General features: G+C 35.4%; 1 protein-coding gene across 2 annotated transcripts in view; it reads right to left on the bottom strand.

Moving 5' to 3' along the window:
* The window catches only part of CFAP69 (cilia and flagella associated protein 69), a 69605-nt gene that overhangs the window by 26488 nt on the left and 26418 nt on the right, over positions 1-16699 (bottom strand). Inside the window, exons 6-13 of one of the 2 annotated variants that reach the window (XM_007452052.1) lie at positions 15733-15831; positions 12190-12339; positions 11904-12081; positions 10079-10202; positions 7777-7825; positions 7559-7680; positions 5097-5313; positions 2164-2328 (exon numbers count right to left, since the gene is read on the bottom strand). In XM_007452052.1, coding sequence (XP_007452114.1) covers positions 2164-2328; positions 5097-5313; positions 7559-7680; positions 7777-7825; positions 10079-10202; positions 11904-12081; positions 12190-12339; positions 15733-15831 — 1104 coding nt within the window. The remainder of the gene's footprint in view (positions 1-2163; positions 2329-5096; positions 5314-7558; positions 7681-7776; positions 7826-10078; positions 10203-11903; positions 12082-12189; positions 12340-15732; positions 15832-16699) is intronic. The other variant, XM_007452053.1, reaches the window with a different exon arrangement.

The raw sequence follows: 16699 nt of genomic DNA, 5'->3' as shown, positions 1-16699 counted from the left end.
TTTCCTCAGTTACTATGGGATCACTGGCATTAGCAGGAAGGTGTGGAGCTATGTTTCAAAGTAAAACGGCCATGGAAATCACAGCCTATTTCCACTGTTGGCTCTGAAGGGACAATTCTTGGTCCTGTTAGGATGAATTACAGTAGGTGAATGATCAGAGGCTAGGAAGGCTAGGTGAGCATGCTGGAGGCCAGGGCAGAGGCATGCCATGGACAGAGGGCCTATGCTCCCTTATTAGGACACCTTCTAGGAATCCAACCTGGCTGGCCTTGCATCTGCTTCTCCTTTCTAGATTGTCTCCTCTTCTTCCTACCTGTGTACAGGGATGTCACTTTCCCTGTTGTCTGTAATAAATGTTATGTTAATACTGAATTATTTTCTTAATATTTCGGTATCCTTTAACTCCCTACATTTACCCTTTCCTTGCTCTATTCTAACCATTGGACATATTTTTCAGATTTCCTCTTTCTAAAATAGCATTGCACATATAACTTCCCTAATCCAAACCACTAATAGCTCCCCATGCTTAAAGAGAATGAAGTTCAAACTCTGTTATGCCATTCAAAACTCTTTCTAGCTTGGCCTCTGACTAGACAATTAACTTTATCTCATATTATTTGTCTTCATAAAACTTTGACTCCACTTAAGCTAGCTCTGAACACATCATCATGTATATTTTGGCTTCATGTCTCTGTTTATGCTGTCCTCTTGCTTGAAAGACCATCTCTCTCTCTCTCTTCTTTCCTCTTGAAACCAGCCTTACCCTCACACCCTAACTCATAAAGATTCTTGTTAAGATTGCCCAGCATTGAAAACTACCCTGTGGCATCTACTCTCTGTATTACTCACTAGGTGCCTTACTAACAGTGCAGGGTAATGCATGCTATCTTTCTATGACATACATCTTTCCTTTTGTTTTCATTAAGGCAAGGTCCTGAGAGTTCTGTTCTATACATGTTTATGACACCAGTGCCTACACAACAGGTGTATAAACATTTACATTTACAGTGCAATTACTATTTGTTGAGCTTATTACTACTATAGAGCCTCTGTTAGACTCTGTAAGAGAAGGTTCCTGCTCCTAGGAACTCACATAATAAAGATCAGCTTCTTTCAAGTTAAAGGGAAAGGTCCTGAGAAGAAAAGAACCCTTGCTATTTGCTTTCCCTTCCCCACTTGCTACCCAGGTAAGATTAAGACTTCTTCTTGGATATATGGAGAATTGTATTCATCCAGTTAGGCTGGGGCCTTCACACTGAGTTCTGTATCATGAAATGTGCACAGAAGTGATAAAATCTACTTTCAGGTTTGGTCATCCCCCAGTAAACTCATCAAGAAAGTGAATGTTTTTGCCTAGCCCCCTTTTCAATATCCTCATTTTGCTTACTAGTGTTATTATTAGAGGGCCCCACCCCAATCCACTAATGATGGAAGAGCAGGCACTGAACAGGTAGAAGAGTTTTTGAGTAAGCATTTGTAATTAATTGACATCCAGCAAATTATATCACCTTCTCATAAGGCAGTCACTGAACATGGATATGACAAAATAGCTCTTACTTCTCAAAGTCAGGAAAGATTAGGGCCAGAGAACTATTTATGTTTTAAATAACAAAAGGTAGAAAGCTTTTGCTTAAGGGTTCTGAATTTTACACTGAGCTCACATGTATGTATGTTGGAGATAAAGTGACTTAGCACAGTCAACTCTTTAAGCTGAAAATTAAGGATATCCTGATATTTCACATCAGAAAACCTATGTACATTTCTGTATACACCAGTGTACCAGTGTTCTGGTAATGTCAAATGCACTGGAAAATGTAATGTTATCCTCTTTTAAAATGACTCCAAAAGGCCTCGCCAAAAAGTGGTGATCTTACTCCTAGAAGAGTGAAATATAACACTAGCCTATTAAAAAAAAAAAGATAAAGATAATCCTAAGTGAAACGGTATCTGAATTAAGTAAACAAATGTTTAAAGGATAAGTGATCATGATGTTTCAGTAAAGACAAACTAATTTATAGCAACAGTATGAAACAAAAATCAAGAAAATATTCAGGAGTTTGTCAGCTATAGGACAAAATAAATGTGTAGAAAAACATTTCAAACAAAAGTTCTAATTTATAAACATTCTACTTTCATCAGGACACAAACATGTTATGTTTTTACCTATCAGTTGCTGAATTGCTCTCTTTTCACAAAGATCCTTGTTTATGGTCTCATGCTCAAGGTAGACCATGGCTCTCAAGAGTCTTAAACTGTAACGCATCTGGGCAAACTTGTTTCCACGGCCACCTGTACCATGAAAACTGTTCCCATGACTAAAGAAGGAATCTGTAGAGAAATATTAATAGTTACTTTACATCAAGAAATTTAGATTAGACATCTTTTATATCTATATAAGTTTAAAGAGATGTTAAAATTTTGTCATACTTTAGGGATTTTTTGGGTTTTTTTTAGAGAAGTAAATATGATTCCATCCCCCTCCTCTTTCTATTTCCAGTACAAAAATATGTGTTTTTAAATTTTACTCAAATGTATCATTATTGTATGTATCTTCTGTAACTTGTTTCTATTACTCAACGTTGTATTTTTAAAATTATTCACATTGTTACAAGTAGATCTAGATCACTCAGTTTTAACTGCTTTCCACATCCAGTTTATAAATAACAGTTTATCCATTCACTAGTACAAATTGCTACAATGAACATTCTAGTTCATGTCCTCTTGTTCCCACTGAGAAGTGTTTTGCCTGTGACACCAGAATCATATACCCACATGGAATTTTATTAAAGTTTCCAAATTGTTCCCCAAAGTGGTTATATGGATACAATGTATAAGAAATAGATTTTTCCCAATCTATTAAATGTGAAATGGTAGTTCATTGTTATCTTAATTTGCAGAACAATTACATTTCTCTGATTACCAGTGGAGTTGAGTGTCTTTTAATTTTTTTTGAAAATTTGAGATTTTCTCCAAAAATTTTGAAGAATTTTCTTGGCAATCTCTATTGTTTGCCTACTTCTCTACTGAGTTACTTTCTTTTTGATATGTAGGAGTTCTTTATGAACCTGAATTCTAATCGTTTATCAGTCAGAGTGGCGAGTAAATGTCTTCCCTCAATTTATAGATTGTTATCTTATTCAGATTTTGTCATACAGATATTTCTGTTTTACAGTACTTAATATATTTAATAATCTTTAATAATCTTTTTTATAGTTAAGCTCTTCTGTATTTAAAAAGTCTGTTCCTGGGCTTCCCTGGTGGTGCAGTGGTTGAGAGTCCGCCTGCCGATGCAGGGGACACAGGTTCGTGTCCCGGTCCGGGAGGATCCCACATGCCGCGGAGCGGCTGGGCCCGTGAGCCATGGCCGCTGGGCCTGCGCGTCCGGAGCCTGTGCTCCGCAACGGGAGAGGCCACAACAGTGAGAGGCCCGCGTACTGCAAAAAAAAAAAAAAATTAAAAAAAATAACTTTTTGCATTTAGGGCTTTAATTCATTTTGCAACTGACTTTTTTATACAAGTTGAAAGGATCTAATTTTTATTTTTTCACACGGAGGGCCAACTGCCTGAGAACCATCCTTCTCTCATTGATTGGCAATATCATCTCTGATGATGCCAACCTCCCATATATTCCATTCCACTGGTCTATGCCTGGTCAAGTACCATACAATTTTAATTACTATAGCTTTATGGTCAGTCTTGATAAATAACAAGGCAAGTTCTCTTTCTTCGTTATAATATGCTTTCTTTGAAAGGTTCTTTTAGAAGTAGCTTTTTGTTTAATGCTAAAAAAAAAGTTCAAAATACTGTTCTCAGTAGTGTGTATAGGTTTAGAAATGTGGATTCTGGAGCTAGACTGCCTGTATTAAATCACTTACTATGTGGCAAGGAACAAGTTATTTAACTTCTCTGACTGAGTTCTACCCACTGACCAACAGGGCTAATAATAGAATCTATAACTCCTAGATTTGTTGTGAAGCCTAAATGGTTTAATACTGCTGAGGGGGTTAAGGCCTATCACATAGTAGGTACTCAATAACTGTTAGCTATCAGGCTTCTTCTTGTTAGGCAGCATTTCCTTTTTTTTGCCTTATAGACTTCTGTAAACATAAATAATATAAAGAAGAGACAGGAGAATTGTTTTATTTAATGCACAGTAATTTAACATGACTAAATTTAGTAACTCAGCATATTAAAAACTAGAGAATAAAAATAAGCTATAATTTTTTCTTCCTCATGGATGAGTGCTATTCTTTTTTTTTTTTTTTTTTTTGCTGTACGTGGGCCTCTCACTGTTGTGGCCTCTCCCGTTGCGGAGCACAGGCTCTGGACGTGCAGGCTCAGCGGCCGTGGCTCATGGGCCCAGCCACTCTGTGGCATGTGGGATCTTCCCAGACCGGGGCACAAACCCATGTCCCCTGCATTGGCAGGCGGATTCTCAACCACTGCGCTACCAGGGAAGCCCCGATGAGTGCTATTCTTGATCTAATGAAAATGTACCATACAAAATTATTTCCAGAGCAAAGTTACTACCAGAGAAGAATACAGTATCTTACTTATAATTTTTTTAAAAAAAGAATGTATTTATTTCCCTTCTAAGAATTATGAGAATTGAAATGAAATATTCATACAAATTAGGGCTCTGCTAACTTGGCAGACTACATGTGGCTAGAGATCTAGATCTGAAGCTCCATGAAGGTATGGACTTCATTTATTTTGAACATAAATGTTTCGTTAGTAGCTAAAACAATATATGGTTACTAATAGGCATTCAATAAATATTTGTTGAATGATTAATTAAAATATTACAGGACAGTATAATTATTGGATAGGCCTAATAATATAAAAATTTAAATCAGTTTATATGAATGATTTATTTTACTGAAAGGTATGCATCTACTATGCTAACATTTACTAATGTCTGACTATTAATGAAATCTCAGGCTTTTTTCCTTAAAACACCATTTAAACACATTAAGATCACAGAAGGCCAGATCTACATTGTTAGTTCTCCTTTTAATTGTATTTCTTTTTCTACACCACCATTCAGTTGAAATATGTAGATTAGAATTTTGACAGGAATCTGAAAGGCCACTTACCTTCACTGTCACACCATTCTAAAAATGCAAGGATGTGAGCATTTCCCTGATACAACATGTACTCGTCTATTAAAAAAGGAGCCACTGATGACAAAGTGGCAATTGCGTGCAGTTGTAATTCTTCATACTGTGCTGCAGACCATTCAACTATTTTGTGTTTCTCAGGCTTTTTAACATAGGTAAACAAAGCCAAAATAACTTTGCCATCAATTAATAGCTATGAGAAAGGGCAAAAAGTACTATGTTAGAAACATAATTAAAACAATTTTATTTAATATAAGAAAATTTAATAAAAGATTTCCAATTTGATGTGTTATTGATGATCATTTCAAAATACTTTCTTCCTAAAGATTCCAAGCTATGTTAAGTACCAAAAATTAAAAAATTAAAAAACCCAAAACCAAACTCACTAATAACAACAGTTCACTATGATCCCCCTTTCTGGGATATACACTCCATGGCTGACAATAATATAAAATAAGTATTAGTTTTTTTAATCTATGCTGCTTATATATGCAGTTTACCTCCCGCTTATGATAAAACCACAGGAGTCGAAAATTTAGAGCAAATAAACTGGTGGTAATTTCTGTCTTCCTTACTTTTGTTTCTTAAAGGAAACATTTCAGAGACTCAATTGTATATATACTTTAAGAAATCAGTTTTGTCTGAAGTTATGATAATAGACTATGGCTATTTTTAAGCATAGGCAACAGAACTTATACAAATACTCTATCCAGTGAATACCAGTCAGGTCACAAGCCATAGTTAATTACACGCCAAGAATTTTAAAACTGTACTGAATCCATGATGTCAATAAAAATAAAACAAAAATGCAAAGCTATTATAATATGACAATCAAGTTAATATTATAGCTGATTCTGATTGATATATATTTATGGTTCACAAGATAGTAACACACCATGTGCTATATTCTATTCAATTTTCTTTTCATCTGGCATTATTCTACAAAGATTTTTTCACAATAAATCTATGAATTTTTCTAAATTTTCTACTATTCCACATGGAAAGAGCACAAGATTTAGAACTGAGAAAACAAGAATAACAATTAGTTCTAGCACTGTTCTAAGTAGTAAGTAGATAATTTTTTTGAAATACTCTGTGAACTGCAAATAACAGTACACGTATTTATTATCACAACCATTACTGAGCCACAAACACAAACATATGACAGAAAAAAAATTAGTTAATTCCATTGCTCACATAGTGCTTTAAGAAGCTTATCAGTCTTTGTGCCATTTGACATTGTTGTCAAATAAAATTGTTTTATAAACTATAGTGTAAATTTTATTATCTTTGTATCTGTCATTTTAATAGTTATATAATACTCCACTATAATAATAAACCATATTCTATTGAATGATTTTCTATATTGCATTTCAGAAAATACATTTAGCTTCTATGGAGTGTACATTTTTGATATGAATAAAAGTTATAACTGTAAAGACAGTTTTTTTCTGAGCATTTCTTAGTATATTCTTCAAAGTGGCATTACCAAAAAAAATTTTTAGCTCTTTTAATCCTCATAATAATTCTATGAGATAGGTGTTTTCCTCACTTTGAAGTTGAGATAACTGGAATTTAGAGACGCTAAACTATGTATTCAAGATCACATTGCTAGAAAGCGACAGCACTGGATTCCACCTGACTAAAGCCTTAACCACCATATTATACCACATTTATATTATCACTAATGAAATTGATAGAATGAATCCTCGCTTGGAACTTGAAAGAGTTTTAAGACTAAAATGAAATTTCAATTAATGCAGTAATAACTAAACTAACAGAATTGTTAGTAAGCAGTATATTTTTTTCTGTTGCTTTATAGTTTACAAAGCCTTTATCTCAGTCTCACAACAGAAGGAGCAACTGAGCCTCAGAAAGTTTAGGTGACTTTGCCAAGGCCATACAGCTAGTAGGCAATAAGACAGAAGTGAAATTCATTTCCAGTGCTCTTCCAATTACACCATGCTTTATGTAGGATATAAAGTATTAAGATAATTCATGGGTAATAAAAATATGTACATAAGGAGGTTAGATTTGTGTGGAGAAAAAGCAGGTTCATACAGTTTGGGATGGGCAGCATAGAGATGATCAATTTCCTCCAGCATTAAATCATCCCTCATTACCATGGTCAACTACTAGGCTGGGTGGGCCTATATGGATTTTCTTTCAGTTTATGTTCTCTTATTCAGGAGCTCTAAATATATAAATAAATCTCCACGGTTTTCCTGCTTTTCCTTGGTTTGTGTGGTTTAAATTTAGGTAAATTCACTGTTCATTAATAGATAAGAGAAATTTTGAAAAAGTGAAATTCCAGTGAATATGAGTTTGTTACCTCCTATGGTAAATATATGGGCTGATGAAAGATTTGCAGCCGTGGCTTTTAAAAAGTTATATTACAAAGTGAGATAATTTTAATTTTAATTTTGATTACTTTTTACCTGTATAGTAGATAAATCTTTACAAAAGGTCACAATTATATTGAAAAGCAATTTCTTCAACTCAAAATCTTCATAGGAATTAGAAAACTTAAGACCTTTTACCAAAGGATTTTGGCTTTTAACTGTGAGAGGGGAAATAAAAGGCAGAGTAAAATAAAAGCTGAAATGATGTATGACTCATTAAGATGATTATAAGTTGAAAGTTTTATGGTTTTTACCTTCATTAAAGGTTGCAAATAATATCAAATCCCTGGTAAAGCCACACTCCTAATATAAATACACAAAATAAACAGAAGGATGAATTAATTATATGGAAATTAAGTTACAGATGCCCATATTTACTTAATATGTAGGTATTTTTTTATCAGACTCTCCTTGTCATTCATTTGAGTTCATAAAGCACTAATAATAAGGGATGAAAGAAAGAAAATAAAAGCATATAGCCAGATAAACTTGTAATTTATTTAATATTAAACTTACTTCTGTAGGTTCTAAAAAATATATTACATTATTCTATGAATATTTTACAAGATACTGTTTAAAATTTGGTAAGAACCCAAAACGTACTGCTAGAAGTAACTTATGTAATTCATTATCTATACTTTCAAGGGACGAAAGAAGGAAAGAAAACAGTTATTTTCAACAGCTTTTCTTCTTAAACACCCCCTGGCTCCCCACCCTGACCCCAACCACTCTCAAATATGTCAAAGGTTTGGTCAAGAGACAACAAACAATTCCTATTTAACATGAAAATCCCTGAAGAATGACCAGAAAACATTTCAGCATGAGGGAACTCATTCCTGACAGAGATATCCTAGTTGGACTTCGGACATTAGGGAGAATTTATACGGAAAAACCTTGGGCTTTTGAGTTTGCAACTATATATTCCTACTACTTTAAGATCCATATGGCTTCTTTAAAATGTGAAGATGTTATTCCTATTGACTCACATTCATGGAATTCACCTGAATGTTTGCAAGGATGCTAATGAGAATTTACTGACTGACCAGGGGCTTCCACAGAAACATAGGCCCACCTACACATTGCAACCTTGACTAGGAAGCTATGTAGGACGTTTTCCCCATTTGCACAGTATAAATTCCATGACTGTTTGGTTTTTTAAAAATTTTATTGAAGTCTAGTTGATTTACAATGTTGTGTTAATTTCTGCTGTACAGCAAAGTGATTCAGTTATACATATATATATTCTTTTTCATATTCTTTTCCATTATGGTTTATCATAAGATACTGAATATAGTTCCCTGTGCTATACAGTAGGACCTTGCTGTTTATCCATCCTAGATATAATAGTTTGCATCTGCTAATCCCAAACTCCCAATCCTTCCCTCCCCCCCCCTTGGCAACCACAAGTCTGTTCTCTATATCTGTGAGTCTGTTTCTGTTTCATAGATATGTTCATTTGTGTTTAGATTCCACATATAAGTGATATCATATGGTATTTGTCTTTCTCTGTGTGACTTAGTATGATATTCTCTAGGTCCATCCATGTTGCTGCAAATGGCATTATTTCATTCTTTTTTATGGCTGAGTAGTATTCCATTGTATATATATACACCACATCTTCTTTACTCATTCATCTGTTGATGTCTTGGCTATTGTAAATAGTGCTGCTATGAACACAGGGGTGCATGTATCTTTTCAAGTTATAGCTTCATCTGATATGTGCCCAGAAGAGGGATTGCTGGAGCATATGGCAACTCTATTTTTAGTTTTTTGAGGAACCTCCATACTGTTTTCCATAGTGGCTGCACCAATTTACATTCCCACCAACAGTGTAGGAGGGTTCCCTTTTCTCCACACCCCCTCCAGCATTTGTTTTTTGTAGACTTTTAAAAAAATATATTTATTTATTTTGGCTGCGCCGGGTCTTAATTGCAGCACATGGGATCTTCACTGGGGCATGCTGGATCTTCAGTTGCAGCATGTGGGATCTTTTTAGTTGTGACATGCAGACCTCTTTGTTGTGGCATGCGAACTGTTCATCATGGCATGCATGCAGGATCTAGTTCCCCGACCCCCGACCAGGAATTGAATCTGGGCCCCCTGTATTGGAAGCACGAAGCCTTACACACTGGACCACCAGGGAAGTCCCTGTTTTTCTGTAGACTTTTTAATGATGGCCATTCTGACCAGTGTGAGGTGGTACCTCATTGTAGTTTTGATTTGCATTTCTCTAATAATTAGCAATGAGGAGGATGTTTTCATGTGCCTATTGGCCATTTGTCTTCTTTGGAGAAATGTCTATTTAGGTCTTATGCCCAGCTGAGTAAATTATATTTGTGAGTAAATTATAATACATGAGGAGGATCTCAACCTTCCAAAGGGATGCAAAGAATAACTGGCAGAGTGCAAGTATACTGGTGACCATAATGACATTACAATATAACTTGGCATTACAACAAAGTACATAAATGTTACAACAGAGTTCAGGACTCCCTCCTCCCCCCACACCCACCACTTCCACAGTTAGAATTAAAATGCAATTTGATTCATACTTACAATCATTGGTGCTCCAGGATTTTGAGATATAATTGTTGTGATCACTAATATGTCATTTCTAAGCTGACGATCATAATGACTAAGACCTCTTGTAAACAGATTTTTAAATACTTTCTTCAAAGCCCTAAAAAGTGAAGTCATATCTTTAAAGCCATATTTCTATGGAAATACCACCTAAGTGTCTACCAACAAAAATCTCCCTTTTTACATTTTACTACTCATTTCAAAATATTTCTAATCTTTTCTATACAAATCTGCCTCTAGTTCTCTGAGGGACTAGGTAAGAATCCCTCAGTCCAATCTATACCTGGTGGTCAAAGTGACTGCTCTAAAATAAAGATTCAATCACATCATTTTCCTTTTTAAAATTACTGATACTTAAAGGCTTTTCTTTGTTCTTAGGATAAAGTCCTACCTCCCTACCAAGGCTTATCAGGCCTTTCATGTTACAGTCCCTGCTAACATTGTTAGCTTCATCTGTCACTATTCTACCCTGTACCTTTTGCTCTCACTATATTGAATTTCTTTCAATTTTTTTGATTTTGCTAAATTCTTCTTTCACTTCTGTTCCCCTGTCTAGGATGCTCTCTGCATGCAGAACTCTTGTGTTGCTAAGTCACATTTATCATTCAGATACCAGATTAGGGTTTATTAGGAAGTGCTGATTAACTCTCCAAGTCTGGGTCAGGTTCCCTGTACAATGGGCATTTGTTGCTTTATCTTCTAGGAGCCACTTGCCCTTCTTGTGATAATAGTACCCTTGTTTTTATTTAGGCATTCACTCTTTACCCACTTTTGGTCTTGTAAAGCTGCCTTCAACTAAAAGGAAGAGAGTTAGAGCATTCCTTCTTTCTGTCACTGTAACTCACTCTAAAATGGGCATATGGCCAACACCAGACCACTAAGGGTCAACAGGGACTCAATTAGAAGGATTTTATTTGAGCTTTTGGAATAGCAAATCTTATCTTCTGCTTGGTTTGGGGTTGTGATTATGTGAAGCTAGACTTTGTAGGTCTTACCATATGGATCTTGAGACTAAAGCCAACACAGTGGAAAATAGTGCTGGGGGATGAAGAGGGCCCAAGTCCTGATATTTGCTGAGCCTTGAATACAGCTGCACATGAAACCAGTTTTATCCTTGACTTTGTAGTTACATGAGACCATAAAATTTCCTATTCAGTTTAAATCAGTTGGGTTGGGGGTTCAGGTGCTTGCAGACAAAACTGTGCTGATCCACCATCTTCAGGAGAACATGAAGGACCTTGCAGTAATCTTTCATAACATTTAGTATGCTCTCTTTTAGTTGCCTATTTATTTGTCTCTCTCTCTTAACATAATGCAAGTGCCATGAAAGCAGAGACCATTTCTGTATTGTTTTCAGTTGTATTTCCACAGCCTAGTACTGAACTTGGCACAGAGCAGATAATAATTATTTGATGAATATATGAATAAGTAACTCAAAGGCTCACTCATATTTTATTGCTAATGCTTACTGTAGTATCTGGAAGACAGTAAGTACTCAAAAGTAGGTTTACTGAATGAACAAATGAAATAGTTCTTTTAAATATCTAATTTTACTTTATACATACTCAAGGACATAATTTAGTTTTGTTAACAAGCTACTTTAAAAGCCTTCCACATAGGAAAAAAAAAAAGACTTGTTATTGTGCAGATGCATTTATACCATGGTACAAAAAAATGTCCTAAAACATAGCCATTACATGAATCAAAAGCCTAACTGAACATAAATTAAAAAAAAAATTTTAGTTATGTCACTGGCTATCGTTTTAAGGTTAAAAATTCCTATCTAACCACATATACTTACAGCAAACATTCCAAGTTACTAAGCTGTTGTATGATTTCTTCTTTTGAAGATTTTTCCAATAAGTTCCAAAGTATTTCGGATGAACGAAATAGAAGCTGTCCAGAGGGATCTGGGTCATTGAGGTGAGCACAGATTCCACTGGCTGCTTGTGCTTTCACCATTAAAGTACAATTAACTTCTGAAAATAAATTTTAAAATTATTTATGCTGTACAGTCTTGACATTACTAGATAAAAACACAAATAGTTGAGAATGAAGTGTTCAAATATGTACAATAATATACAAACCAGAAGCTGAGAGATGTTGTAGAGTTTTAAGTACCCAAAGTTTCTCAACAAGTTGATTTTCAAACACCACCAATGACTGGACCATTGTTTTTGCCAATCCTCCAACTTCAGCCATTTTAATCTTATATGATGAACTAGCCTGCTGGTAACCTAACAACAATTAGTGAATAAATATGTCAGTTATTTCACATAGTAATCATCTACATTAAACAAAAGAATGAGTAAACATTAAACAACAGCAACAACAAAAACTTTAAAAAAGCGTATGGCATGTTAAAATGGTATAGCACAGGGATTGGCAAACTTCTATAAGAGGCCAGGTATCAGTATTTTAGGCTTTGCAGGTTATAAGATTTCTCTCTCAAATACTCAACTCTGCTACCATAGCATGAAAGCAGGCATAAACCATACAAAAATAAATGGGCATGGCTGTGTTCCAATAAAAGTTTATTTACAGAGGGCCAATTTTGGCCTAGGGTCCACAGTTTGCTGATCCCTGGTGTAGCATTTGAAATAGGACTGCAGAGTTGGAGTCATATCTTAAATTCTAAAAAAGAACAATATTTCTTTTCTCTAGATATACCTTTCCATAAAGGAAAATGGCATGATTACAAATATTAAATGTTTTCACTATTCAAGTCAATACATTACTTTAGTGCTTTCAAGGGACCATAATTACGTAATTTGGTGATGAAATAAGAGGTGAAAATATAATGCTGTTCTGATAAATGCTAGTGAATATAATGGTATCTTAGGGAAGTTTGATTCTTGGCGACATGTCTTATAATAATTTCCTTCTGCTGTAGCACCTGTGAGAAACACCACCTCTCCTTTGATACAGCTGAACAGGTACCTGACCAACTACATTCAACTAGAGAGATTAAATACACAGCAGAGGGTACCTGCTCATGTGAGATGCAGCTAGTTTTTCTCTTAGTGATATACTTATCTACCTCCCTGACTTCTTGACTTTTGAGACCAACTAGATTCTTTAACTTTGTCATAGTTCTGAGATATCTGTCAGTTTGTCTTGTCTTTCTGAATTTGATCTTTAACCCTGGACAAGGCCCTGTCCACTCCGGTGATGGGTTCTCTATGGTAAGGCCCTAGCTACTCACTTTAGGCATTTAAAAAATATAAAGAGAAAACCACAAGTTGCATAATTTCACCATCCAGAGAGAACAACCTTAACATTCTGGTATATTTCTTTTGGTTTTTTTGATCAATAGATATCTATTAAGCAGCTACTATGTTACAGATTATTGTAAATCTGGTATATTTCTTACTGATATTTTTAACGTATGCATATAACTAACAACATACTATATGCAGAATTTTACATTCAACTGCAGCCACTAAAGATTTTATTGTAAGCCTTTTCTCATTCTATATTTTCCCAACTCATGATTTTATTTGCATAATAGCCTGTCATATGCATGGACCAAAATGTACTTTATACTTACTGTATCTTTATATATTGAGTTTACATTTCTACAGAAGGATATAGTAATATTAAGGCTCATGGACCTGATTCCTGTCTCCAGGGCTATGTCTCTTACAATTGCTCTACTGAGGACTTTTCAGCTGTGGTCCCAACTATCCAGCCATGCCCATCACCTGAAACCAACTGTGTGACAGCTAGTGAGAGCATTGCCTAAGATTCCCAATTTTCAGAGCCTGGTCAAATTAAGATCAACCTCACTTCTCTGCACCTTAACTCCTCTGTCATATCTTATACATCATTTGTCTCCCTTTCTATTTTAAAAAGACTGTGTATATATTGCCTAGGTTAACCCTAAGCTTGTGCTCTTAATTCCATCCTCTCATGCCTTCTTTGGGAATTTCACCCTCCAATTTTCCATGTACTAGCTTCTTATTCCTCTGCCTGTAGCAGAAAACTTCATTTTTCCCTATCCTAAAAATTATAATAACAAAACCAAATATATTCTTTGATTTTGCTACCAGTTGAATTGTTCTCCATCTTCCTTCTTTTTCTTCTCCAACTGATTTTAATATATAAGTCTGCATTCACTGCCTCTGTTCTCACAATCCTCTCATTCTTTAGTCCTGTATCTGCCCTGACCACTTTATGGCAATAGATCTGCCAAAAATGAACTACAACTTTTCAGATATCACATCAGTTGGCGTTTTCATTCCTCAATTACAGAAGCCTCTACAGTATTTGACACTGAGACCACTACTTCCTTCATCAAACATTTCATTCACTGGCACACAAGACATGGCAGTCTTTAGCTTTTCCTCCTCCTCTCTGAACCTTCCTTCATTGCCAGTTTCTTTGGATTGTTTTTTGTTTTGTTTTGTTTTTCCCCAGATCTCAATATGGGCACTCTCCATGTTGCTGTTCTTGGTCCCTTGCTGCTTACATGCTTTATCTTCTGGAAAACTCAAGCACCCTGATGGTTTCAATTTTCATCTCTATTTGGGTGAATTCCAAGCCTGTATTTCTGGTCTCTGCTTTTAGTATCCAATGTCTACTATCTACCAAACACTTCCTCCTGTTTATCTCATCAATAGCTCAAATCTGACAGTTAATAATTTCTTTACTCATTTCTCTACTTCAGATGTCCTCCCATTTTTCCCTATTCATAAGTTAGCTTTCTTTTCTACCAGTCCTATTGCCACCCATTTAAAGGAACATATAACTTAAAAATGTATTTTATATCTTCTCTCCTTTCCTAGATTGATTATGAATTACAGAAACTATGAAAGTAGGAAGTATGTCCTAAGTAACATTATATCCTCTACATTGCAAGTGCCCTCTATCTTGATACCACCCATTTCAGTGTGACTCATTTTATCATTATATATTATGATCCCTTAGCTGTAACATGCAGAACTCTTTTTCCAAACATGGTAGAGAATGTTATTAGCATTAGGAATTTAACATCTAGTTGGGTGGGACAGATATTATGAATAATTATAAATGTTAGAAAATAATATTATCAACAGTATTAAATAACATTAATAGTAATAATTATAATTAAACTAACTTGGGTGTGACTTTAAAAATTCTGTTATATTTAGCATCAGAATAAAAATCTAAAGTTGAAAAAAATACATAAATTTTTTTGTTTAAAATGACTGAAGAGTTTGAGACTACCAAAAGACCTGTTTTGATGTGTTGCATTTATTTATTTTTAAATTATTTATTTATTTATTTTTATTTTTGGCTGCATTGGGTCTTCACTGCTGCACGCGGGCTTCTCTAGTTGTGGTGAGCGGGGGCTACTCTTCGTTGCAGTGCGTGGGCTTCTCATTGTCCTGGCTTCTCTTGTTGCAGAGCATGGGCTCTAGAGTGCAGGCTCAGTAGTTGTGGCCTAGATCTGGGATCTTTCCAGATCAGGGCTCGAACCCATATCCCCTGTATTGGCAGGTGGATTCTTAACCACTGCGTCACCAGGGAAGCCCGATGTGTTGCATTTATGATCCCACTCTGTCTTTCCAAGTTCAAAGAGAAATGAGAAAGACTGTTCTGTTTTATAAAGACATAAGTTATTACTGAAAGACTATTGAAAACTTTACCTGTAATATGCTTCTTTGGTGGTTCTGCATGATAAAAGTCAATAATACACTTACAAATTTGTATCCTCAATTCAGAACTTGGTATTATCATTAAGTCACCTGCCAGAAAGATAAACGAATGCTATTCAATAACAGTGCCATAAGTTTATTTGCAGTTTTAAGCATACAGTGTTAGTAACATGATTAAAAATATCATCAGAGATTCAAACTGGATCATGTAATTTTATACACACACACACACACACACACACACACACACACGTGCGTGCACATGCATGCACAAAACACCCTGAATATCTATCCTTGTAACACTTGGCCCCTCAATCAACTCAGTCTCTCCTTCCCAGGAAGAAAAGAATGGTAATTAGCAGCATAAATGCTAGAACTAGATTGTCTAAGATTAAATCCTGGCTCTGCCACTTACTACCTGTATAAACTTGTTGTCTTTTAGTTTTCTCATCTATAAAATGGTATAACAATAGTTACCACTTTAAAGATTGCTGTGAGAATTAAATGTGTTAGTATGAGAAAAGGGCTGAGAGTTTTCCTCCCTAACTAGAGAGTCAGTAATCTGTTGCCTCTAATAATGCATCCTTTGCTTAGAGAAGTTCCAAGTGAGCTTTGCTCCCTCAGTTTATTGACAGACTGGAAGACAGTGAGTTTCTAGGCAGTCTCTGCCCTGCAGGTAATAGTTTTATGTTCAGGTTATTGTGGTGGGGATGGAGGATAGGGAATATTCCTTTTCAGTCATATTTAAACTACTTCTGAATTGGCTTCAGCCTATATTTCAAACTGGATTGTATCTGCTCTGGTGAAGTCCTACAAGCATGATCCCTAAGAGAATCTGAAAATGATCAGTAGGATTCTGGAAATGATCCAGAATGTCCTCTGGGAGCCTGAGGACAACTGGAGTCAGGAATATCAGCTTCAGGACTGAAGCAGATCTGCTTGGATTCTCTGAGGGAAA

Source organism: Lipotes vexillifer, unplaced genomic scaffold, assembly GCF_000442215.2.
Source record: "Lipotes vexillifer unplaced genomic scaffold, Lipotes_vexillifer_v1.1 scaffold161, whole genome shotgun sequence".
NCBI lineage: Eukaryota > Metazoa > Chordata > Mammalia > Artiodactyla > Lipotidae > Lipotes > Lipotes vexillifer.
The sequence above is the reverse complement of the archived record's forward strand: the minus strand, read 5'-3'. Positions and strand labels throughout refer to the sequence as shown.